This window comes from Lithobates pipiens, unplaced genomic scaffold (assembly GCF_037356315.1).
Source record: "Lithobates pipiens isolate NorthernLeopardFrog02 unplaced genomic scaffold, aLitPip1_a1.2 Scaffold_3, whole genome shotgun sequence".
NCBI lineage: Eukaryota > Metazoa > Chordata > Amphibia > Anura > Ranidae > Lithobates > Lithobates pipiens.
In genome coordinates this window covers 52,591,701-52,617,237 of record NW_027507790.1, presented here as the reverse complement: position 1 = coordinate 52,617,237, position 25,537 = coordinate 52,591,701, and the positions used below count along the sequence as shown (strand labels likewise).

General features: G+C 44.1%; 1 protein-coding gene and 1 long non-coding RNA gene across 2 annotated transcripts in view; one reads left to right on the top strand and one right to left on the bottom strand.

Annotated features, from left to right (window-relative positions):
* The window catches only part of LOC143940395 (uncharacterized), a 37,742-nt gene extending 17,167 nt beyond the window's left edge, over positions 1-20,575 (top strand). Inside the window, exons 2-3 of the long non-coding RNA XR_013263864.1 lie at positions 16,307-16,465; positions 20,400-20,575. This is a non-coding gene — a long non-coding RNA (uncharacterized LOC143940395). The remainder of the gene's footprint in view (positions 1-16,306; positions 16,466-20,399) is intronic.
* LOC143940394 (catechol O-methyltransferase-like) overlaps positions 15,584-25,537 on the bottom strand; it is a 35,040-nt gene continuing 25,086 nt past the window's right edge. The window contains exon 5 of the mRNA XM_077461690.1: positions 15,584-15,972. Coding sequence (XP_077317816.1) covers positions 15,793-15,972 — 180 coding nt within the window. The 3' untranslated portion in view covers positions 15,584-15,792. The remainder of the gene's footprint in view (positions 15,973-25,537) is intronic.

Here is a 25,537-nt window from a genome sequence, read left to right as displayed (position 1 = left end):
TACTTAGAACCCCCAAACATTATATATTGTTTTTTTCTAACACTCTAAAGAATAAAATGGCAGTCATTGCAATACTTTTTTTCACACCGTATTTACGCAGCGGTCTTAGCCCTTGTACACATGGTCGGACATTCTGACAACCAAATTCGTTGGATTTTGTCCGACGGATTTTGTCCGAAACTGTTGCATACACACAGTCGGACAAAGTTGTCGGAAAATTCGATCGTTCAGAACGTGATGAAGTAATTTCGTTACGATGGGACTACGTTCAGGCTAGTAGCCAATAGCTTTGGTCTAGGAATTTGATCTGAGCATGCGTGGCACTTTGTCCGATCGGAATTCTCTACACACAATCGGACAAAGTCCGATCGGATCATGTTGTCTGAAAATTTTATAGCTCAGCTGGAAAACTTGGTCCGTTGGATACTCCGACGGAAACAGTCCGATAGAGCCTACACACGGTTGTATTATCCGACAACGCGGTCCTATCGGACATTGTCCATCGGAATATCCGACCGTGTGTACAAGGGCTTACAAGCGCACTTTTTTTGGAAAAAATTCACTTTTTTTTTATAAAAAATTAAGACAGCAGTAAAATTATCCCAATTTTGTTTTTTATATTGTGAAAGATAATGTTACGCTGAGTAAATTGATACCCAATATGTCGTGCTTTAAAATTGCGCCCGCTCGTGGAATGGCGACAAATGTTTACCCTTAAAAATCTCCATAGGCGATGTTTAAAAAATTGTACAGGTTACATGTTTTGCGTTACAGAGGAGATCTAGGGCTAGAATTATTGCTCTCGCTCTACCGATCATGGCAATACCTCACATGTGTGGTTTCATATTCATATGCCGGCGCTACTCACGTATGCGTTCACTTCTGCACGCGAGCTTGGCAGAACGGGGAGCGTTTAAAACATTTTTTTTATTATTATTATTTATTTTACCTTTTATTTTTACACTGTTTCAATAAAAATTGTCACTTTTATTCCTATTACAAGAAATGTAAACATCCCTTGTAATAGAAAAAAACATGGCAGGTCCTCTTAAATATGAGATCTGAGGTCAAAAAGTCCTCATATCTCATATTTAGACTAAAATGCAATTGTAGCGGATGACATTTGGGACCAAATGTCACACGCTTTGTATATTTAGTTTTTGCCTCGGGACCTTACAGTACTGAGGGTTAATTGTGTAGGTAAGACTTAACACCAGTCTGGCCAGAACCAGGCTTGGTTGGATGTTTTGGTATGGCCCTCTCGGAGCCAATCATCGGGAGTGGCGGACCTGCTGAAGAGTCTCGGAGGGGGTACTTAAGCAGGTGTGGGTCACATGTTCGGGGTTCTGGAGTTGTTTGAGAGATCCATGTGGTCTGTTCTGGTTCTAGGACCGGGGTAGCCTTGTGAGGGGTCCTGGTCAAGGGGTGTTTGACATCCCGCAGCATGTTCCTGTCAGTGGCCTCTGATAGACCCGACTGGTCTGGGGTAGGGATCCGTCTGTTCCCGAGTCTCGGAAGCTGTCCAAGGCGCTGTAACTGAGGGAGGATTCAGAGTGTCCGGGTGTGCCGACAAGTGGCATCCTGAGAAGTGCCTGGTTACTGAGTTGGGAAGGACATTGACGAGTCCAAACTTTTCCAGTACCTCCAAGGAAGCGGGAAACGTTCCAGGTGCAGTCGGAAAAAGGTTCCTGTTTATCTTCGGTTGATTGTTCAAGTTTGTCTGTTCAGCCTTGAAGTACCGGGCTGCGAGTGGCTTCTCTCTGGGTGGAAATAGAGACTTTGTTAAAACCTGCAGTTCAAGGTACCCGAGTACCGTGCCCGTGCCCTCTGTTCCCAAAGAGACTGTGTTTTGTGAGAGTTCTACTACAAAATAAAACCTTTTGAAAGGACTTTATCTGTGTCAGTGTATAAGTCTTTGGGTATCAACACTGGGAACCCCTATACGCAGAAGAGCAGGCAAAGAGAAGGTAACCGGTAAGCCCATTCAGTCAAGGCCACCCTGCAACGGGTTGTGGCCACTAAACAATAAAATAAAAAAATAAAAAAAATTGTAATTTAAAAAAATAATTTAAAAAAAATTGGCCCTTTATGAGCTATGGGCGGAAGTGACGTTTTGACGTCACTTCCGCCCAGCAATTATATGGAGATGGGTGGGGGCCATCTTCCCCTTACTCATCTCCATACTGAGCCAGCAGGAGAATGCGATTGCCTCCGCCGCTGCCAACAGCTCCGGTAAGCGGCGGAAGGCACCGGATGGCGGCGGGAGGGGGGAGGCCCCTCTCCCACCACTGATAAAAGTGATCTTGCGGCGAATCCGCCACAGGGACCACTTTTATCTTGTAGCGGACCGCCCGCTGAAGAAGGGGATACCGGGGTTATGGCAGGTAGCTGCTGCCATAACAACGATATCCTCCTTAAAACTGCGGTGGGCGGTCCGTCAGTGGTTAAAATGGACATACAGCATATTTTTATTATTATACAGGATTTATATAGCGCCAACAGTTTGCGCAGTGCTTTACAAAAGGAAGGCAGACATTACAATACAATTTGGTACAAGAGGAATCAGAAGACCCTGCTCGTTAGAGTTTACAATCTAAGGCCCCTTTCACACTGGGACGTCGGCGGTAAAGCGCTGCTATTTTTTGCAGCGCTTTACCACCATTTTTGCATGGGTTTTCGGCCGCTAGCAGGCAGAAGATTCTACCTCTGAGGAATCTGAGCCTGAGGAAGCTCAGGGACTATCTGTGTCTCAAGCCCAGAAGATTCTAGTGCAGTCCCTTTGTGAAATGATTTGCTCCGACTTTAGTCTGCCTCTGGAAGATACCTCAGCGATTAAGTACTCCTCTTTGGAATCTCTGTATCTGCTGCAGAGTTCTCAAGCTTTTCCCTTGAATCTTCTCTTAGAACAGATGTTATATGCAGAATGTACCACCAAATAATATTTTCTCTCCTCTATCCTATGGTGGAGAAGTTCTTAAAGAAGTGGAGTGTGACCACAGTAGATTCAGCTGTCTCCTGCCTTAATAAAAATTCAACTTGTCCAGTAGATAACATCAAGGTTTTTAAGGACCCAGCTGACAAGATGCTGGAATTCCTTCTGAAAACTTATTTTTCTTTAGCAGGCTCTGCTATGCAATTTACTGTGGCCACTAAAAAGCCTAAAAGATTGCGTGAGGAATTTATAGAATAGCCTCTGGCCTTGTATTTTGCAGTGGATACACTGAGGGGCGCTATCCAGCAGATTTGGCATTTGGTTCTAGTGTCAGTTCAAAAAACTGGTCTGCCAAGCTGCCTTGTAAAAAGTCGTTTGCAGGTTTCCCTTTTCATGGAGAACGGCTGTTTGGTGATGATTTGGACAAATATAATCAAAAGATCTCAGGCGTGAAATATTCCCTTTTACTGTTTAAAAAGAAGGGCAAGCATTCACCCTATAGAGGCTCAGCTGTTTCAGTGGCTAGTACCTTGTCCCACAGACAGTCATGTTGGCGCTCGCAGGCAGCAGGATGCCAGGTGAAAACACAGACCCGGGGCATAGGAGGATCTGGTTGGCTAAATCAAGTCCAAGCCCAAGTTTGGCAAGGCACTGTACGTAGCTTCTTGGAAAAAGGAAAGGTGAATGGAAAAAGGAAAGTTGTGGTAATACCCATGTGAAATGCTGAGCTTCCATGATTGAAAACAAATATATTAAATGGCAGAGCCAGGGACAGTAAAGCTGGAAAGGAAAGAACTAGATAATGCTAGAAGTTCTCCACCCTGGAAGAACGGTACTTTTCCTTTCAAAAGCTGGCCTATTGTCTCTGTGAATACCATCTTGATCATTATTACCACATGCTTGGTTGATGTTGTCTTCTGGTAAATGTATTCACTCTTCTCCGCTGGGTGGTGGATGCACATGCCACGGTGACTCCTTAAGCCATTCTTAGATTGTCCCCTGTAATCATCATTGACAAAAAAGAAGGCTCCCACTGTGTCAGAGACAGCAGTGTGGCGGTCCTATCCCTGGATTAGATAGAACAAAGAAACCCCCTAAATGGGACTCTGACAGACCACCAACACAAAAAATAGAACTCCTAAAATGTTTTTTTTTTTAATACAATAAGTCAAGACTACACAGACTAAAAACAGACGACTAGCATCTGCACAATAAGCAATACAATACAAAACGAAAATAGAACATCACAAAAACACTTATGCTCTCATAAGGGGGGAAAAACCCCAATACGTGATGCCTGAAAACTTTCATCAGGGGTAGAGTGTAGAGTGAGATGAAGTGTAATTAAAGCTCACGATAGAGCCATTCCTCAATAAGATGTCATCAAATAAGATGGAGATGCAACTGGAAGCCAAAACAAGGTCCCTAGTGACCCACGCCCAGGAAGTAGTTCACCATTCCACAGAGTATATAGGCCGGTGTAAATTACAGGTTAAGAATCCACCCCTCACTAAAGATGTGGGGGGGGGGGGGGGGGTGTATAAGCTATAGCCAACGTAGATCCAAGCCTCAAATATGGCCCCCAGGAGGTCCCCTGTATTTTTTAGATCCCTTGTTGGAAACACCAGAAAGGAGGTCCTATGAAGCATCACGCCTTGATCAGATGCAGCCCCTTAACAAGCCCTTGATATCTCTCCCTTGAGACAGAGACAGAGGATAGAGATTTCCCAGTCCCTTTCTCTGTAGCCTCAGCTGCACTGAAAATGAATGGAGAGAAGACAGCGGCTCCTCTCCATTCATAAACTTAGACATCGTAATCACAGGAGGGTACAATGTTTCAGTTATGTGAATGGACAGAGTCGGTGTTCATACAGAAATGGAAGGAGGAGGACATGGAGAGGGACAGCAGAACAGAGGGGGACACGGAGGAAAACTGGAGGGGGACAGCAGCAGAACAGAGGGGGACAGCAGCAGAACGGAGGGGGACACGGAGGAAAACTGGAGGGGAACAGCAGCAGAACGCAGGGGGACATGGAGGAAGAATGGAGGGGGACACAGAGGAAGAACAGAGGGGCACAGCAGAACGGAGGGAGCATGGAGGAAGAATGGAGGGGGACAGCAGAACAGAGGGGGCATGGAGGAAGAATGGAGGGGGACAGCAGAACGGAGGGGGCATGGAGGAAGAATAGGAGGATGCATGGAGGATGTGGTGACAGTCAGCGGTGATCGTGTGCGGGAGCGTTACAAGCACCGATCACCGCTGTATAGATTTCACTAAAGCAGCTGAAAGCCGCAGGGGGAGAAGCTTGTAATTCCCCCACGCACCGATCACTGCTGACTGTCCAGGTATCGGGTGAAGAATCGGGAGCATTAGCCCGAGTACAAGTACATGGGCAAATGCTCAGTATCGGTGCCAATATCTATACTATCAGGACAACCCTATCAGGAATGAAAAAAAAAGCAGATTTATGTAGGATTGTGAAAATCGGGGGAGGGGTTTCAGAAGATCTAAAGTTTTTTAGGGTAGTGAGGGTCCACTTCTTTTAGTGCTTGTTCAGAATATCTACAATATTTTAGGGTGCATGAACTGGGGTCTGATATAAAACCCAAAACTTTATATATTGCAGCTTAATAATCATTAGATGTGGTGGCTGCATTCGTTTTATTTTAGGCTTTTCCCCTCTGTTTTCACTTGGTGATCTAGCCAGTGGTACACATCCAGTATTGGAGTGCATCCAATCTGGATAAAGGAGCACAGGAGGCACAGCAGCCAGCAGCATGGTCAGTCTGGGAAGGAGGGTAGTGTTAGATGTATTAGCAGATTTAGATACACTAATAAGTTGAAGCCAAACTCACTAGCCTATGGAAAACAGGATCCAACATTCCCCATACCTCACCACACTGGACTTCTCTACTTTCTGCTCTGCTGTCTGAAGTCAACATGGGAAAGAGAATGAGAAAGACACACTCTGACACACAGGGGGGCTCTCACACACAGGGAGGTCTCACACAGGGGCTTGCTCACACACACAGGGGGGCTCTCACACACACGGGGTTGTCTCTAACACATAGGAGGGTTCTCTCACACATGGGGGGGCTCTCTCACACATGGTGGGGGGGGGGGGCTCAGATTCCTAACAAGGTCTATGGCATTTGCAGCTTGCTGAAATAATGTTTCCCCAGCTTCTAGAAGCTCGCACCATTTATCTCCAGCACTGCCCCAGTCTGCACATGTACAGGGCTCTATGCTTATATCTCAGGACAGCTCCTCTATCTTTGCTGGGAATGTGGGGCTGTCAGCAGCTCTGCACATTTCCTGTGCTTGCACAGAGCTATAATGGGAGGCAGGGGATGAATAAAGCAGGACACACAGAAGGGAGATCAGGAAAACTGACTGCCATGTTCATACATGAAGAGGAAAGAGGAAGACCCTTACATTCAGCTGTGTTCCTTACAAGGGGCGGGGCAAATGAACACTGTGCTCCATCACCACTATTTCATCATTTACTGAAGCGGTAGAGGGGCGGGGTGATGACTGCTGGTTGGCTAAAAGGGGGAAGGGTAAACAGACTGACAGGAGGCTGGGCTAATAGGGACAGATTTTTTTTTTCATTGCACCCAGCTAATATCAGGCAAATAATACAGTAAGTACACAGCTGTTAGTGGGACATATCCTGTCTTCAGTATGGGGGACAGCTGGAGCTGGGGGGTTAGATGAGCACTGGATCTCCTCCCCATAAACAAGTATTAGATGGATCAGCAAAGGACAATTTCCAACTGAAAAGTCTCAGCATATTCTCAACATATATAAGAATTGTTTGTCTCTTTTAGTAAACCTGCTCTGCAAAGTACAGGGCAGGTTAACAGGACAGCCAGGTAAAGTTTGGAAGGCAGAGCAGTCAGGACTCACATAGAAGACCATCTGACATCCATCCTCTGACATCTTCATGTTGGGAGAGCTGTAAGCAGTGATCGGGGCTGTTATCTTCTTGCTCTGCCCACCTGTAGAGAAGCTCTCAGTGTCACAGCCCCGATTTAGCCGGTGTTCTGTCAATATGTGCCTGCCGTCGAAAAGTGCCCATGCATGCGCAGAACGGAGGGGCACTCCAGCTGAGTTGCCGATCAGTTGGAGTGATGTAACCATAGCGCATGTTCACATCATAGGAGCCTTTTTTCGACGGGAGATACAATTTCTCTGGCACAATTTAATGCTATGCAAACAGTGGAAGGACACTTTATTTGTCATATTGTGCCTCGCTGTTGTGCTGCAGGTTTACAGCAAGGCACAATGTGACACCCACTTTGCATAGCTTTCAATTGTGCCCGTGAAATGGTATCGGGAGTCAAAAAAACCCTCCTATGATGTGCGCATGCGCTATGGTGACGTCACGCCAGCTAATTGGCAACTCAGCTGGAGTTGCCTTCTGTTCTGTGCATGCGTGGGCACTTTTCGACAGAGGGCACAAATCGATAGAACATTGGTCAGACTAAAGAGAAATCAAGCCCGGGAGAGGGAGTTCCTCTCCCTCTGTGACGGGACATGGTTGCCGCTGTAGAGAGGAGGTAGGCAATATGTATGGGCGCATCCTTAGCCCCGTGTTTGGGCAGGTTGTAACATCGAGGTGGAGCCATAGCCTGGGTATTCTGTGCACAGAATAGCACTGGTCCCTTGATGTACTTCAAGAAATGGATTTTACTAATAAGAACAAAAATCCAATTTTTATGCAGGCAGCCTGTAGTGGGTGGAGCTGCTTTGCCCCTCCCACAGCTTTGTTCTCTGCACAGACTACGTCACCACTACTTTTACAAGATAATAATCTGGTTTTACAAAGCCATTTGGTACATTAAAAACTGAAAATTGTATACTCACCTTTCCGTAATTTTCCTTTCCTGACGCATCTTCATGGCAGCACACACTAGGTTGTGACTCCGCCCCCACAACCTGACAGGATTGGATTAACTATAAATTTGAAGGGGAGACCCCCCCCGCTGCATTCTCTGTAAATATCATTACAAAAGAAACAGGGAGGGCAACTGTGTGCTGCCATGAAGATGTGTCAGGAAAGGAAAATTACGGAAAGGTGAGTATACAATTTTCCTTTTTCCTGACGCCTTCATGGCAGCACACACTGGGAAATAACTTGCCAGTCGGGTGGGTGCAAGTAAAATAGTATTAATTCCTTATAATGCTTATATAAGAATTGGCTCTAATGATGGATCTGCCGAAGTCTGCCATGGATAAATGAGCAGAATCCACCTTGTAGTGGGAAATAAAGGTATTCCTGGAGAACCATGTTGCTGCCCTGCATATTGTCTCTAGTGAGACCCTACAATACGCTGCCAGGGAGGTAGCCACTGCCCTAGTTGAATGAGCCCTGATGTTTTCAGGAATCGCCAGATGCTGGGTGGAGTAAGCTTTCTTAATGGTTCTGACTAAGCAGGATGCAATAGTGCGTGAAGAGGCTGCTTGCCCGCTCCTGGTTCCATGGGGAATGATCAAAAGAGAGTCCGTTTTCCTAAAAGAGGTGGTAGCAGTTAAGTAGTTCATGATGGTTGTTTTGACATCTAGTGGATGAGGATTACCCTGATCGTCCATGAAGGATGGAAGGATGATGTCTTAGTTGTAATGGAAGGAAGTTGCCACTTTGGGTATGAAGTGTTCGGAAGGTCTTAGGACTACTTTGTTGGGAAAGAGAACTAAGTGGGGCTCCGAAACCATTAATGCTTGGATCTCCGACACTCTCCTAAATGATGTAATCACAATCAGAAAAGACAGTTTTAAAGTCAAGTCCCATAGAGAGATAGTTTCAAATGGAACAAACGGAGGAGGAGAGAGAGCATGGAGAACTACTGAAAGAACCCATGATGGAAAGACTGGCCTCCTGGGGGGTTTAATCATTAGATAGGCTCTCAAAAATTGGATTACCAATGGGTGGAATGCCCACTTAGTATCTGTTTTAGCTGACAGAGCTGATACTTGAACCTTTAGGGTACTTAAGCTTAGACCCTTGTTGACCCCTGACTGGAGGAATTCCAGGACTTGAGAAGATTCCGGAGAAAGGGAATCCTTTCTGTTGTGCCATGAAGCAGAGTCTTTCCCAAACCTTTGAATAGATGGTATTGGTAGTGACTTTCCTGGCTTGCATCAGGGTTGATATGACTTCATGAGAACAGCCTTGCTCTCTTAGTCTAGCCCTCTCAATCTCCAGGCCATCAGGTGCAATTTCTCTGGTGCAGGATGTAAGAATTGACCTTGAGACAGAAGATCCGGAGTTACCGGGAGAGGAACTGGAGGTTGAAGGCTGAGCTGTAAGAGTGTCATGAACCACGGCCTCCTCGGCCACAGTGGAATAATCGCAATTACTGTCACCGAGGATCTCCGAAGCCTGGATAGGAACCTCGCAATTAACGGAGTTGGAGGGAATATATACCCCAACTTGAAGTTCCATGGGTGAACTAGACAGTCCACTCCCTCCACCGATGGAAATTAACCTCTTGACAGGAATCTGTGGCACTTGGTATTCATCGGAGTGGCTGCTAAATCTACTTACGGCGTTCCCCAGATTTCCGTAAGGAGGGAGAAAGTCTGAGGGTTCAACGACCACTCGTTGTTGGATAGCGTTTCTCGACTCAGGTATTCGGCTAATATGTTCTGTACCGCTGGGACACACACTGCTTTTAAACTTGTTAGATGTATCTGAGCCCATTCCAAGATGGGCCGAACTTCTTCCATCAAGGTGGCACTCCTGGTACCCCCTTGCTTCTGAACATAAGATACTGCTACTTGGATGTCCATTCAAATGAGCACATTCTTGTCTGTCAGAAATGGTGCGAATGTCCTTAAGGCATGAAAGGCTGCCCTGAGCTCTAAAACGTTTGAGACCAAACCTTGAGCCTGAAAATGCCACTGGCCCTGGTCTGCCTGGTCTTGATAGTGGGCCCCCAACCACTCTGGCAGGCATCTGAAGTGACTACTTCCGGGTCTGGAGGAACTATCGGTTTGTATTTCCGAGATTGCTCGGGCGCTTCCACCACCATATTGTTTGCTTCACCGATCTGGAGATGAAGATGGTCTGACGCATTGAGACTCCATCCCACTGCCTGAGGAATGAGTTCTGTAAGGTTCTCATGTGCCACTGTGCCCATTGCACCATGGATATGGTTGCAGACATGGACCCTAGTACACTCAGACAGGCTCTGGCTGGTAAGTGATTCGTTGATAGCAACTTCTGCATTTTCTGTATCAGAGACTGGATCTTCTCTTGTGGGAGCTGTATCTTGTTTGTTTTGGTGTTCAGATCTGCCCCTAAAAATATCATATTTTGTGTGGATCACAGACAGCTCTTTTCCCAATTGATTATCCATCCAAACTTCTGGAGGGTTGTAAGGAGGATCTCCTGGTGATGAATTAACGTCTCTTGATCTTTTGCTAAAAGTAGGATGTCGTCCAGGTAATGGTGGACACGTAATCCCTTACCAACGGTAACAATACTTTCGTAAATGTCCTGGGTGCCGAAGAGATGCCGAACGGGAGGCACCGGAATTGGAAATGACGTTGGTTTATGGCGAACCGGAGAAACTTTTGAAAGGCCGGATGAATTGGTATATGCAGATAAGTGTCCGATAAATCTATTGAAAGCATACAATCGCCCAGATTTATTGCCAGAAGTATGGATTGAAGGCTTTCCATTTTTAAAGCCTCCACTTTGATATCTTTGTTGAGCATTTTGAGGTCTAATACAGGTCGCAAATCCCCTGTCTTCTTTTTCACCAGAAACAAGGGAGAGTAGAACCCTCTTCCCTTCTGGCATGATGGGACCTCCAGGATCGCTCCCTTTTGTTTAAATTCTGCTATGTACTTTACTATCAGAATCCTTTGGGGTACTGAGGATGGTACTCTGGTTGTCTGGAAATGATTTGGTGGGAGTCTGTTTTTGAATTTCCACCTGTGTCCGAATCGGATTGTGGATAATGTCCATAAATCCTTTATATGGTCTGACCAGATTTTGGTGAAGTTTCTTAGCCTTGCGCCCACCTGAGCCTGGTGGGCGCGCAAAACTTCAAAATGACTTCTGCTGTTCCCCTGCCGGGGTGGCCTTAGGTTTCTGTATCCTCAGAAAAGAAGGTTTTGTATTTTTCCAGTCCCTTCTAAATTCCCTACCAGGACGGTAGGACCTGGACTCTCTATATTTGTCCGGAAGATTACGTCTGTAAACCGGTCCCTTCTGTGTCTTGGGTCTCCTATCGGAGGGGATCAGGCCTGACTTCCCTTCTGTTACCTTGGAGATGGCAGAGCCTAACTTGGCACCGAACAGATTTGCGCCATCATATGGTATTCTGCACCAATTTGTTTTGGATGCTGTATCGGCCATCCACGGTTTGAGCCATAGCACTCTTCTCGCTATTACGGAGGCCAGCATAGCCATGGCTGAAGATCTTATAATATCTACTGATGCCTCTGCTACAAAGTCCCCTGCTAGCTTGATTTCTTGCAGAGAGGAAATAATCTTTCCCATTTTGAGGCCATCCTGTAGGTCTTTTTCTATTTTAGATGCCCATCCTGAGATGGCTCTGGCCACTGCTGCTGTGGTAATTGCTGGTCTACAGGCTCCCCCAGCCGTGGAATATGCCTTCTTCAATTCTAGGTCCATCTTTTCGATCGAGTACATCCCGAAAGGAAACCGCATCCTCGATTGGTAGTGTGACGTGGCGGGCGAGACGCATTAATGAGGAATCGATGATGGGAGCATTAATCAAAGGCTTCACTTTTGACTCCTTTAAAGGGTACATCTTGGCTAATTTGTTTGTAAGACTAGATCTTTTGTCAGACCTCTCCCATTCGTCTTTAATGAGATCCTCCCAGCTCCTTTATAATTGGGAAGGATAACAGATCTTTTTTTAGGTTTGGAAAATATTTTCATATTTTTGGAGGTTCCGCCGTATTGTCTTGCCAGCCGATTGCTTCTTTAATGGACTTTGCAAAGGGTTCCACCAGGGAAAAATCAAAGCCCACTGACATCTCCTGACCCTCATCTTCAGAGGAAGATTCTGATGCCTGAATGAGATGAGGGTCTGCTGAAGACGTACTGGGAGCAGCTCAATCCAATGCTGGTGTTGTTGTTTCCAGTATGGACTCCCGCACTGATTCTCTTATGAGGTCTGTAGCTATTTTTGCGTCTGCCTCTTTCTCTTTAGTAGCTTCATTGAAGCAAGAGCGACAGGCAAGTTTATCTGGCAGTGCCAGAGCGCCGCATACCCAGCAAGTGTTTGCTGCAGGTCGGGTGTGGCGGCTTTCACAGTGTGAGGAAGGAGATCTCCTGTGACTTGATCCACTGTGGCGTGAGTAGCTATGTCGTGAGTGGCTGTGCCTTTGGTGCCATGAAGGAGATCTTGAGCGGCTCCTGTGGGACCTCCTGCTTGACGTATGGCTAGATCTTCTCCCATGCCTGGAACTTGCGGCTCTTGATCTGGACGGGCTGCCAAAAAACATTTAACATCTGGCACTCTTTTTTGCTCCCCTTCAATACTTACCTTGTCCGGTAAAGCCTCTTACCTAACTTGCTGATGGTGGTCTGTGTGGGCAGTGGACTCCATAGAAAAAAAGGGGGGAAGGACAGTCTGTGAAATAGAAAAAAATAATGTGTACATATATATATATATATATATATATATAATTATTTAATTAATCATTTATTTATTATTTATAACAAAGGTTAATCTGAAAGAAATAATATAATAATAATAATAATAATATAGGAGTCCCACAGGGAATTACCTTGAGACTGAAGAAGGATTCACATGCAGAGGCAGCAACTAGGGTCGCCCCCTTTTCTTCAAGTCAAACCCGAACACTTCCCTTACACTGTAAGGTGGGACTCTGCAGACTCTAATGTAAGGGAAAACTGGGGACTCCAACATAAGGGATGCCCTGGGAACCATGATGTAAGGGGGAACACTGAGTACTCTGATGTATGGAGAGGACTCTGATGTAAGGGGGGACACTGTGGCCTCTGGTGTAAAGGGGAACTTTGATATAAGGGGTGCTCTGAGAACCCTGATTTACCTTAGTGTACTCACTCAGAGGCAGGAGAGATAATGTGGGACTTCAGTCACAGACAGTGATGGATGGGGAGCTCACTCACCCCTTGACAGTCAGCACCACTCATCCTGATGTATCTGAGGCTGCTAGACTTCAAATTTACAGGCACCACTTTCCTTTTCTGAGGGGAGTGCTGGGGATTGGAGTGTGGGCAGACACAGCGGGGTAGGCGTGGGGGGAAGAGGAGCAGATCGAGCCCTCTCTCCTCTCCCATCTGTATGTTGGGGATCTGTTAGTGCTGGCTTTGGGCAGTGTGAAAGAGTGTAACAGACACTCTCAGCTTAGGCAACTGGAGTCAGCAACCCTGCTGGGAGGCCATAGTCCAGTCTGAATAATGTGTCCGGGTTTCAGGCAGTTTGAAACCCGGACACATGATGCCAAACCCAAACTGTCCGGGTGAATCCCGGACAGGTGGCAACCTTAGCAGCAACCTTCTTTAAGTCTTTGCAGAGTGCACAGCAGAACACAGAGAATACAGCTCTATATTTAAAAATAGCGCCATTGTGCCGGCTAATTGACGCTCCAAGCATGTGCAGAAGTGTCCCGAGTGTTCCGGCGCCATTTTGGAAAAGGGAACACGCAGTAAAACATAGAGGAAAGTATCTGGCTCTGCACGTGCGCAGAGAGAAAAACACTACTGAAGGAGAAATGAACGGCCGCCATGACGGGGGACTACAAGTGCCAGCAACCCCAAAGGTAGAGAGAAAAAGGGGAATATTATCCACCACCTTCCATAGATATTAAAGAATGGATATTAATATTTAACCACTTAAGGACCAGGCCTCTTTTTCGGACTTGGTGTTTCCATGTTTAAAACAGTTTTTTTTGCTAGAAAATTACTTAGAACCCCCAAACATTTTATATTGTTTTTTTTCTAACACCCTAGAGAATAAAATGGCGGTCATTGAAATACTTTTTTTCACACCGTATTTGCGCAGCGGTCTTAGAAGCGCACTTTTTTTGGAAAAAATTCACTTTTTTGAATAAAAAAATAAGACAACAGTAAAATTAGCCCAATTTTTTTTTATACTGTGAAAGATAATGGTATGCCGAGTAAATTGATACCCAACATGTCACGCTTCAAAATTGCGCCCGCTAGTGGAATGGCGTCAAACTTTTAGCCTCAAAAATCTCCATAAGCGACATTTAAAAAATTCTACAGGTTGCATTATTGCTCTCGCTCTACCGATCGTGGCGATACCTCACATATGTGGTTTGACCACCGTTTTCATATGCGGGCGCTACTCACGTATGCGCTCGCTTCTGTGCGCAAGCTCGTCGTAACGGGGTGTTTTTAAAAAAAATTTTTTTTTTCTTATTTATTTTAATTTATTTTATTTATTTTTACACTTTTTAAAAAATAAAATAAAATGGATCACTTTTATTCCTATTACAAGGAATGTAAACATCCCTTGTAATAGAAAAAAGCATGACAGGTCCTCTTAAATATGAGATCTGGGGTCAAAAGGTCCTCAGATCTCATATTTGGGCTAAAATGCAAAAAAAAAAAAAAAAAAAAGAAAATCTGACATTTAAAAAAAATATATACCTTTAAGAGGTATGGGCGGAAGTGACGTTTTGACGTCGCTTCCGCCCTCCTATGGTATAGAGACGAGTGGGGGCCATCTTAGCCTCACTTGTCTCTATGCCCAGCAGACGGAAGGACCCGATCGCCTCCGCCGCTACCGACGGCTCCGGTAAGCGGCGGAAGGTGCGGGAGGGCGGCGGGAGGGGGGTGGCACCTCTCCCGCCGCCGATAGCGGTGATCTCGCGGCGAATCCGCCGCGGAGACCACCGTTATCGTACAGCCGACCGCAGCCTGAAGAGATGGATATCTCGGTTGTGGCAGCAGCTGCTGCCGTTACCGAGATATCCCTCTTCGAAAAATGGACGTACATCGTCGTGCGGCGGTCGGCAAGTGGTTAAATAAGAGGAATTAATAGGCAGGGGAGTCCACTGCAAAAGTAAAAAGCTTCTTTAAAGCTTTAGTAATGCCAGAAATCCAGTAGCTCCCTGAAACCACCAGAATGGGGGTTCCCTCCGTAGAAGCTCCTTTAGAGACTGTACAGGAGGGACTTCCAAACAGGAGAGGCTTGAACCTGCTGGGGCGAATGCGGTAGAGGCTTATTCATCTGTAACAGGAAAACCCTGTCCATCCAACCTGTCAGGCGAGGATAAAAAAAGAGAATGCAGCGGGGGGGGGGGGGGGGGGGGGGGGGGGTCTCCCCTTCAAATTTATAGTTAATCCAATCCTGTCATGATGTGGGGGCGGAGTCACAACCCAGTGTGTGCTGCCATGAAGGCATCAGGAAAGTAGATTTATATCTTTTGAGGCTGTTGAGGACTATATTTAAATGAAATTGTTTTGTGTTTTTAGACATGCACATTACCTTAATGCAACTCTCTATGTGAGCCCTTAGGATTCCTCCAGCCCTTAGAAAGGCAATCAGTGAAAGGCAATTCAAGGCAAATTTGCTGTAGTCATTTAATACAGACATAGAGTATTGAAGCAACATGTTAACTCTTTGTGGATAAACGACAGGATATCAAACTTTGTCAGTAACGCTTTTTTATTTACATTTTCTGTATTTTTATTTTATACCTTTATCTATGAAAAATGATGCATTGTTTTATATTGTGAGCCATTTTAATATGCCTTTAAATTACAAACAGATTTGCTGAAGTTGCATTAATGTAAAATCTGGCTTTTTTTTTTTTGTTTGCTTTTGTGGATTTCTTAATATTTTATCATTTCTACTGTTTACCCCCTATATACAGCCCTTTCCATTGCATCAGGCTTATCTGAGTACTCTAAATGAGCAGGATAGTTGGTACAGTCATAGTGGCCGCTTGTCCTGACATATTCCAAGAAGTCTGCAGACATCGGGAAGGAAACATTGTCTGCTAATAACACCGTTCCTTTTCTGAGGACGCAACATTCCTGTAGAGGATAAATGATAAATTAGTTAAAGTGAAACTATGGGCAAAACCAAAAATGACATATATGATGCAGTCTGTCACTGGCGATAAAACCGTAGGTTTTGTTTTTCAACATTCCCTCTGTAACAGTTTTACTATATGTGTTGAGAACAGCCATTTAACACTGACAGGGGTGCTTACAATGATCTGCTTTTATTGATGTAAAACCTTAACCCTTAAAGAAATAAAATCTGTTGATTAACTGCTTAAAAAATGTTAGCTGTAAAAAGAAATTATTTGTTAGTCACTTATGTAAAGTTTATCTAAATTTACTTGTCTATCTAACAACTCCACAGGTTGACAATGCTACTGTCCAAGGGTGACTACATTGTTTCTTCAATGCAACAGTGGAACAGTGGTAGCCACACTAAGACAGGGGGTGCGTTACTGGCTAGATCACAAAGAAAAACAAAGACTAAAAATAAAACTAATACAGCCACCACATCTTAGGAATGGTAAGCTGCAATATAAAACATATTTGTTTTTGAATTTATGATTTTGAGCAACTATGTGTCAAAAAAATATATAGAACTGGATGGGACTCCAATTGTGCCTCTGAGGAGTATGAACAAATGAAATACAATAATAAACTTATGAAAAAATAGACAATCTCATTTACTATAAAAACATGTTCTTGAGTTTAGATACACTTTAAAGTATCCACAGTGACTGCAAACCTTTTTTTTTTTTTTATATTCTTTATTTATATTCAAAGGAGGTCAAAGTATTACATTACATATCCTTATATGTTCACATACATACATTAAGCAATTCCCAGTCAATCTTCCTTTAAACAGGATATTCATATCTCTCTGTTTTTAGTAGCTGAAAACTTTATAATAAACCTTCTACTACTGTTCTGTCACCTACCCTGGTTTTCTTTCGTCTCCTATACGATTAGGTGGGGTTCATTCCTCCTTTTATTTTTATATTTTCCCCTGTCCCCCCCCCCCCCCAAAAAGGATTTATTCATTTTCCTCCACTCCATAACTCTTCTCCTCTCCTATCTCCCTCCCCTGAGGGGGGTCAGGGACCTCCATATTGTTATTTTATTGTTCGCTTCCAATACATAGCGAATTCCTTATCCTTCCCTATTCCCCATCAGTCTCCTCCCTTCTTCTGAAAAGACAAAAGCATTCCATACTGTCCAGACCCTGACGTATTGCTCGTTCCTATCCTGGGCCGAATATACCAGATCTTCTATGGCCCCCACCATTCTAACCTTATTTAACCACATTGCTATCATAGGTGGCTTAGAGTCTTTCCAGCATCGGGCGATACACGCCTTGGCCTCATTAACCAGGTGGCATAGTACCAAGTTCATATATGTCAGTATTGGGATATGTGAGAGGTGCAACAGGAAGAGGGCCGGATCATCCAATTTTGGGTATTCGGTACATTTTTGAGCAATCTTTTGCACTTCCCTCCAGTATTGTCTGATCCTAGGACAAGTCCAAAATATATGATATAAAGTCCCCTGTCCCCTGTTGCATCTCCAACATTGATCTGAGGCTTCAGGGAAGAACCTCTGAAGCTTCGACGGGGTGTAATACCACCTCATCAACAGCTTATAATTTAATTCCTGAGTTCCGGTACAGACTGATGAATTTAGTGAGAGGTATATCATCCTCTGGCGTTGGTCTGGTGTGAATGTCCTATTAAGATGCCTTTCCCACTTTACGAATCCTGGCATCTCATAGTTATCTGGGAGGACAGTGAGCATTGTGTATATCTTTGATATCGTTCGAGAGAGGGGCTCCTTCTCTTCACAGTATACAGGAATCAGACTGCAGAAAGTGTGATGCCTGGGTGTAGCCTTTTTCCCAAAGTCTCCTAAAGGCCTTTCTCTCCATCCATGGTCCAAAGCTAGGGTTACCCAGTATCGTAAATAGTGGGGATTGTATTGACGAAAATTTAGGGTTCTGACTAATTCTGAGCCCTATTCGCAATGTCGGGCCTATAAGGGGATGCTTTTTCAGAAACTCCGGTAATACTGCATAGCGCCAAATCGCTCTTCGTAGGGGTACTGTACTCAATTCTTGTTCTAGTTCTGTCCACAGTTTAAATTCTGTGTGCCTACACCAATCAATAATCCTACCAATATGGACTGCCTTATAATATTTAAATAAGTCTGGAACTGCTAGGCCTCCATCTCTTTTTGAAATAATCATCCGACTTCTACTGATCCTTGGTCGCTTACTTGACCAAATAAATTTAGTAAAAAGCGTGTCTACTTGGAATTACAGCGGCCAAACCATGGATGCAATCCATGTTGCCATTTCTCTAATAAGGTTCTATCTACCTTAAGCAACGGTGGAAGTTCATCTTAAAGGTCTCCTCTATCTTTACTGAGATACGTGTGCCCAGATATTTTAAGGCCGTCCCTACCCATTTAAGTTAAAATTAGGTTGTAGGATTTGTTGTTTCTCCGAGGGAAGAGCTAGCACCATTGCCTCTGATTTCACGTAGTTGATTTTAAAGTTCGCTAATGCTCCATATTCTTCAACTTCCTTCATTAAATTTGGCAATGAGACGTGTGGGCTGGCTAGGGAGGACAACAGATCATCTGCGTATGCAGATATTTTATAGTTGCTGTCCCCTATTTGGAGACCTCCAATATCTGGATTTAGCCTAATTTTATTCAGCAATGGTTCTAACGATAGGGCAAATAACATGGGAGAGAGTGGGCATCCTTGACGCGTTCCATTTGATATTTTAATCGGCTCCGAGACTACCCCATTAACTTTAACTAGGGCCTGAGGGGAAGTGTATACTCCAGATATCCATTTCAACATATGCTCTCCCAAACCCATATGCCTCAATACTTCAAACATGTAAACCTAAGATGTACAATACTTCAACACTTTTTATTGTTTCTCTTTGGACAATAAACAGTTTCTTGATATATAGAAAGGGCTTGGTTTGGGACTTTTGAGTGAGGCTAACTGAGCATACTCCTCCATCCCTGTTAATTCATAAAAAAAAGCAAAAAAGGGGTGAGGGTTGGGACTTTGAATGAGATATGTGTTTACACAAATGAAAATTAATAGATAATATTGCATAACTTTATTCATGAATTACACATAAAACATAATACATTCAGGGGCGGACTGACCATTGGCCCACTCGGGCACTGCCCGAGGGCCCCGGGCCACTAGGGGGCCCCATCAGGGTTGCCAGCCTCAGTAAAACCAGGGACAGTATGTAAAAATCTGTGTTTTTTTTTTTTTTGCATCTGTTTCTGAAATATCCCTTACCGACATCCTTTTGGTCTAAAAATCCAGAGATTATAGCTGCCCCACCTCTCCAGTACCTTCTCAGCCAATAGAAACATGTCTGTGTATACTGTGTGTACATGTATGTGTATACTGTGTGATTGTATACTGTGTGGCCCCATAATCTCTGATTGCCTGGGGGCCCCATAATCTCCTATTGCCTGGGGGCCCCATGAGTTGTCAGTCCGCCCCTGAATACATTACAGATATGATAAGCTGATGTAATTTTTGCGCATGGTGGATAAGATCCATATGCTATATTATATATGATATAAACGCATAGTTAAACTGCATAAAAATCTTGATGCATTTTGTGGATATAGTTCAGGCTGAACGGATCCGTGATGATCCTCCCCGTGAACATCCCCGCTGAGTAGGAAGATGACAGGTCCATCTCTGCACACTGTTACAGGGACGGACCTGTCAGAGTGCCGCTTTCCCCTATGGGAGATCAAATGAGTCCGTCGTCACCCGATCCGCAGATGGATGGAAAAGTAGGTTTTTTTCTCCGTCACAGTTTTTCGGATCGGAGCGGGTCAGATGTCAGCGGACATGTCACCGCTGACATCCAACGCTCCATAGACCTCTATGGAGCATCCGTTCATGTCCGTCTAAAAAACTGACAGGCGGACTTGAACAGAACAGCCATGGGAAAGAGGCCTTAGGAACCTTTCACACTAGCGGACTGATTAGGTCCATCTGTCAGTTTTTCAGGCAGACCCAAACGGCTCTCCAGTCTTTTCTGTGGAGTGGCGGGTGTCAACTAACATGTGTCTGTTGAAACCCGCGGACATCCAATCCAATTTAATTCTGCTAAAAACAGATGGGGATTTACACTGACAGGCAGACCTGAACGGACAGTCCGTGTGAAAGAGGCCTTCCAAGTCTTACTTCCCTTCGGTTTTCTCATTAGTTGCTTTAGTTCCTAATTTTTTGACAGGATTGGTCTGTCACTATCTCAGGATATTTGCACTGAATTACTCTTTACTTTTCTTGGCTTGAGGTACTTTTTTTAACGTCCTTTCTCACACTGATCCTACCAGTATATAGGCCCAATTGTTAGTAACACCTTGGACTCATCATTCATCACATGCATTTTTTTTCATTTATTTAGATATTGGAGCTGTTCCCAAGCACCATCATGCATCTCACTATGGACACTTTTCCTCCCCTTCCTGCCCTTGGGTGAGGTGTTCTCCGCCTTGGCTGCCTGCGGATTTACGTCCCCTCAGCTCCCGGTGGGGACATTATTCGGCTTTCCCTAACTTTCAGATCTCAGTTTTCTGGAGCTGATATGTAAGTAAATTTGGGGGTGTTTGGTTCCATGCCTCTCCCTTTATCCTTATTATATTTATTTGAGTAATTTGTAAATTTTTTTTATATTTTTTGTAGATATGCATTCTGTATTTGCTTCTGAAGTAGTGGAACTATATCCACAAAACGCTTTCAAGATTTTCATGCAGTTTAACTATGCGTTTATATCATATCTCACATATGGATTTTATCCACCATGTGCAATAATGAAATTTAGATTTTTTATTGTTGTCAACTATATGCACATCAGGTCGTCGTATCTGTATGTATTATGTTTTATGTGTAATCCATGAATAAACTTATGCAATATTATCTATTAATTTTTATTTGTGTAAACACACATCTCATTTAAAGTCCCAACCTTCCTTCTTTTTTTCACAGTTTCTTGATTCCCGCATCATGTAATTTTAAAGAGATAAGACATTTTTTGTCAGGTAGGTGTAAAATACTTAAACATTTTATGATATTGAGGGTGCATGCACGCAGCTGGACATGGCATATGTGTGAGAGCCCAGCTCCGTGCCAGTCGTTTATAACTGATCTCAGTATACTTCAGTGTTTTTCTTATAGCTTATCTCACTTCTTCTCTTTACAGGAGAATCTGCACTATTTTTCTGTTTCCACTCGGGCCTTCCATTTCTCTACTCTCCTCACTTCACTCAGTGGTTTCACTCTTACCCCATTTCTTCACCGGATTCCCCTTTGGAATGCCGATTCTGGACCTGAATTATATTCGGCATGTACAGATCTCTCTATTGTAATCTATGATGGCTCATCCTCCCGCTACATGGCCATAGTTCTCATACACAATGTCCAGGGCCTAAGCTCACTGGTAAAAAGATGAAAAGCCTTCCAGCACTACCATTCCTCCTCCAATATTCCACTGCTCCATTCTAGCAAAATTATCAATGCCGCTTGGTCGGACAACTGACCTCCTTTAGCGGTTTGCACCTCCTTCCGCAGACCCACATGTCACACCTCCTAGAGATTGAAGGACTCCCTCTTAGGTAACCCCTCTGTGTGCTTTGACATTGAACTGCAAACAAAAGAGTTCTTTGACCATAAAGACCATTCTGAAACTACTTCTCTCAGTAATTGTGCAGCTCATAAGGCCATAATCCCAGAGACCATTATTAAAATAGTATCTAGACTGAAGAACTCCACTCAGGAACAAAGCAAACAAAAAGGAACAAATCCTGGAGGGGCCTTCTCGAAGCACACAGCCTATAATAAGGCTTACCTGTAGGTACTGTAATTATCTCTTAAACTTGCACCGTTTAAGAGATATTTACTGTATAAGCCACCGACGACGTCATCGGAGCATGCGCTCTGAAGGAACGGCCACCAGTGCCATTTCTTCAGAGCCCTGTGCCATGACCAACGGCTCCCGTTTACCTGTGCAGGAGTGACGTCACGTGGCCATGAGCAGTCACACAGCTGGAGTCAGCAAACCCGGAAAGGAAGACGGGCAAAGTTGGATGCAGCCTCCAGAGGTGAAAACAAGGGCTTCGTTGTACTAGCGCATTATGCCTTTACTTTGCAGGTCAGCAAAAAAAAAAAAAAAGAGGCAGCATTTACTTCCTTTTTAAGTGGTTTCAATTGGTGTTTTTAATCCGTTTGTGCTGAACTGTATTAGATTGTGTTGGCAATGACAAATTAACACATATTCTAAAATCTCATACAATATGCATTAACACACATGCACTAACGCGATGCACTGCTATGTGTTAAGGGCAGCCCAATAACGTTAAATGACCTGGTAGTGCACTTTAATGCATAAAAAAACCCCCAGGAATGACCCCATTTTTTAAAGCAGTGCACCACAGTGCATAACATGTGCGCTGTGGTGTGTTAGCCCTTGTACACACGGTCGGAGAATCCGTCGGAATGTGTCCTATCGGACCGTGTTGTCGGATAATCCGACTGTGTGTGGTATGCATCAGACTGATTCCGTCGGAATATCAGTTGGACCCAATTTTCCAACTTGTTGGAAATATTTTCCGACAAACTGGTCCGATCGGACATACTCCGATCATGTGTAGAGAATTTTGATCGGACCAAGTGCCACGCATGCTCAGATCAAATTCCTACATCAAAGCTATTGGCTACTAGTCTGAATGTAGTCCCATCGTAACGAAATGACATCATCACGTTCTGAAAGATCGGATTTTTCGACAACTTTGTCCGACCGTGTGTATGCAACAGTTTCGGACAAGATCCGACGGACAAAATCCGACGGATTTGGTTGTCGAAATCTCCGACTGTGTGTACAGGGGCTTACAGTGTCCGTGCATTGCCTAATAGTTCATTGGGGGCTATTCTAAATGAATGTAATTCTAAAAAGTGCAACACATTAATGCAAATGAGCTCCTATTCTTCTTGCCCTCCTGCTAAATGAAAATATCTGTGTATACTTATATGATGGAAAATGAAGAGCTGTTGTAATCAATATATATAACCAATAAATACTTTTACAAATTTCAAGGCCACAGATGGCAAGTAATATCATTCTATTGCATGAGACTCTTTAAAAGTGTTTTAATAATATTCAGTGGTGGTCATCTTCATAGAAAAATACCACTATATTTAATTTAGAAAACTCACAACCCCAGCACATTGTTAGCTAGAAAACTAGTCACCGGCCCTTTAAATTGGTTGTAAACCCTTACAACCAACTTTGACCCAAAGTTTAGGAGATATTTGCCGAAAGACAGGCACCGCACAGGCGCACTGAGCGTGCAGCAGGCAAAGGAGGTTTGCCGCGAGTGGTGGCTCCCTTCCGCATGTGCGGGAGTGACATCATTGCGGCTTCGCCGAATGACAGCGGCGGAGCGGCGAGACCCATCGAGAAGATGTATGCGCCGTACTACAGGGGACAGCGGTGACTTCGCTGGCTCCTGTGCCAGGTAAGTGATACATAATGGACTACTATGCAATGCATAGTAGTTCATTATGCTTTACCTTTGCAGGGAATGAAAGCGGAAGTAAACTCATCAGGGTTTACTTCCTCTTTAATCCAGCCCTGCCAAAACCATGACTGCAGAAGCCGATTTAGAACCCACAGTTGATTGTAAGGACATTTTTTAATTTCTACTTTAAACTCTACACCTCTCCTGAATCATTTTCAGCAGCCCAGACTGAAGATATCTTTCAAGACCTCCCTCTTCCCCAAATAGGGCATGCTCATGTAGAACTAATGGATGGTAATTTTATGGAGGGCGAGATAATGATGGCTATCAAAAGCCTTAATCCATCCACAGCACCGGGTCCAGACCGTTTAAATTTCTAAAATTCTGACCCCTCACTTACACTCCTTTTTAATGATTTGCAAAAAGGTAGTCTCCTGCCACCATATGAAAATAACACCTTCATCCATGTCATTCCCAAAACAGGTAAGGCTCATGAGGACTGCACAAACTACCGCTCAATCTAATTAATAAATGTAGATCTCAGAATAATGATGATGATATAAGCATTCTGTCTGAACACTTTTATCTCCAACTACATTCATCCAGATCAAGTAGGGTTCGTCCTCAGTAGACCAAACTAGATGGCTAATAGACTTTAGATCCACCGTGAAATCTAACTAGGATGGGCAGGTGAGATGAAAGGATATGCTGTTATTCCTAGACCTGCATAAGGTCCTCGACTCTCTCTCTCTCCTGTGACTACCCTTTTTTAACTTTAGAATGGTATGGATTTGGCACAAGCTTCCTGACTACCCTAAAAGCTAAGCTGAACCCACAGCCCTATTTTCAGTTAAGGTGTATAGTTCCCAAACCATTACTATACTTAGCGGTACAAGACAGGGCTGCCCCCCAACTCCACTATTCATATTAGCCTTGGAGCCCCTGCCTGTTAAGATTAGAAGCACATCAGATATCCAGGGGATATATTGTGGAGATCAGGAGCACAAATGTGCCCTATTTGCGGACAATGTTTTAATGCTCCTTCCGTCTTCAGTTACATCGATACCTAATCAATATAGGGTTCTGTGATGCTTCACTTCAATTTAGGGTCTTAGGGTTAACCACTCAAAATCCTTAGCGCTTAATCTGTCTTTAGAGGCCCACGCTGTCCATGCCATACAAAATTCATTCCCCTGCCCTTGGCAATCGGATGCCCTTCCCTACCTAGGTATTTTTCTAACTACATCTCTTCCCATGCTATATCAAAAGAATTTCCCACCATTTTATAAATAACTGTCGGAAGATCTTAAAAGGTGGTCAAACAATCCTCCGTCATGGTTCAGTCGACTGTATTCGATAAAATTTAATGTCCTGCCCAGAATATTATATTTGTTTCGGACTCTCCCAGTCTTGATAAATAAGTTGGACTCGAAGTTGTTTCAAGGGAAAATACTGAGATACATATGGGGGGATAAGAGACCCAAGGTGAATAAATGCACCTTATATACCCCTAAGCTAAGGGGTGGACTGGGAGTACCAAATATGATTAAATATTATCAAGCAGCTCAATTGACCCAGTTGATTTGCTTTCATATGTGTCAGTCCTGACCACTTTGGATGACCATTGAATCATCTCATTGTCCAACTAGGGAAATCAGCATTCTGATGTGGCTGAGAGCCAAGGACAGACCAATTATGATGTGCCCCACCCTGTCATGTTCGTTGAATTTATGGGATAGACTGATGACAACATACGGGTTCAAGTCTCCTCATGCCCCTATGGCCCCACTATTGGGCAATCCCGCCTTCACCCTGGGTCTCCATCCTCAAGGTTTTATTTGGTGGACCAATAAGGGTCTAATACACATTTAATCTCTTCTACAGCAATGGAATACCTATGCATGAACTTTGACAAACACACTGGTCACATTTCCAAAACATACACCATGTTGAATTCTACCTTCTTTAAGCAGTTCTATCTGAACTGTCAAAATTATATAAATGAGACTTGGGAAGTGGAAGCCTGGTG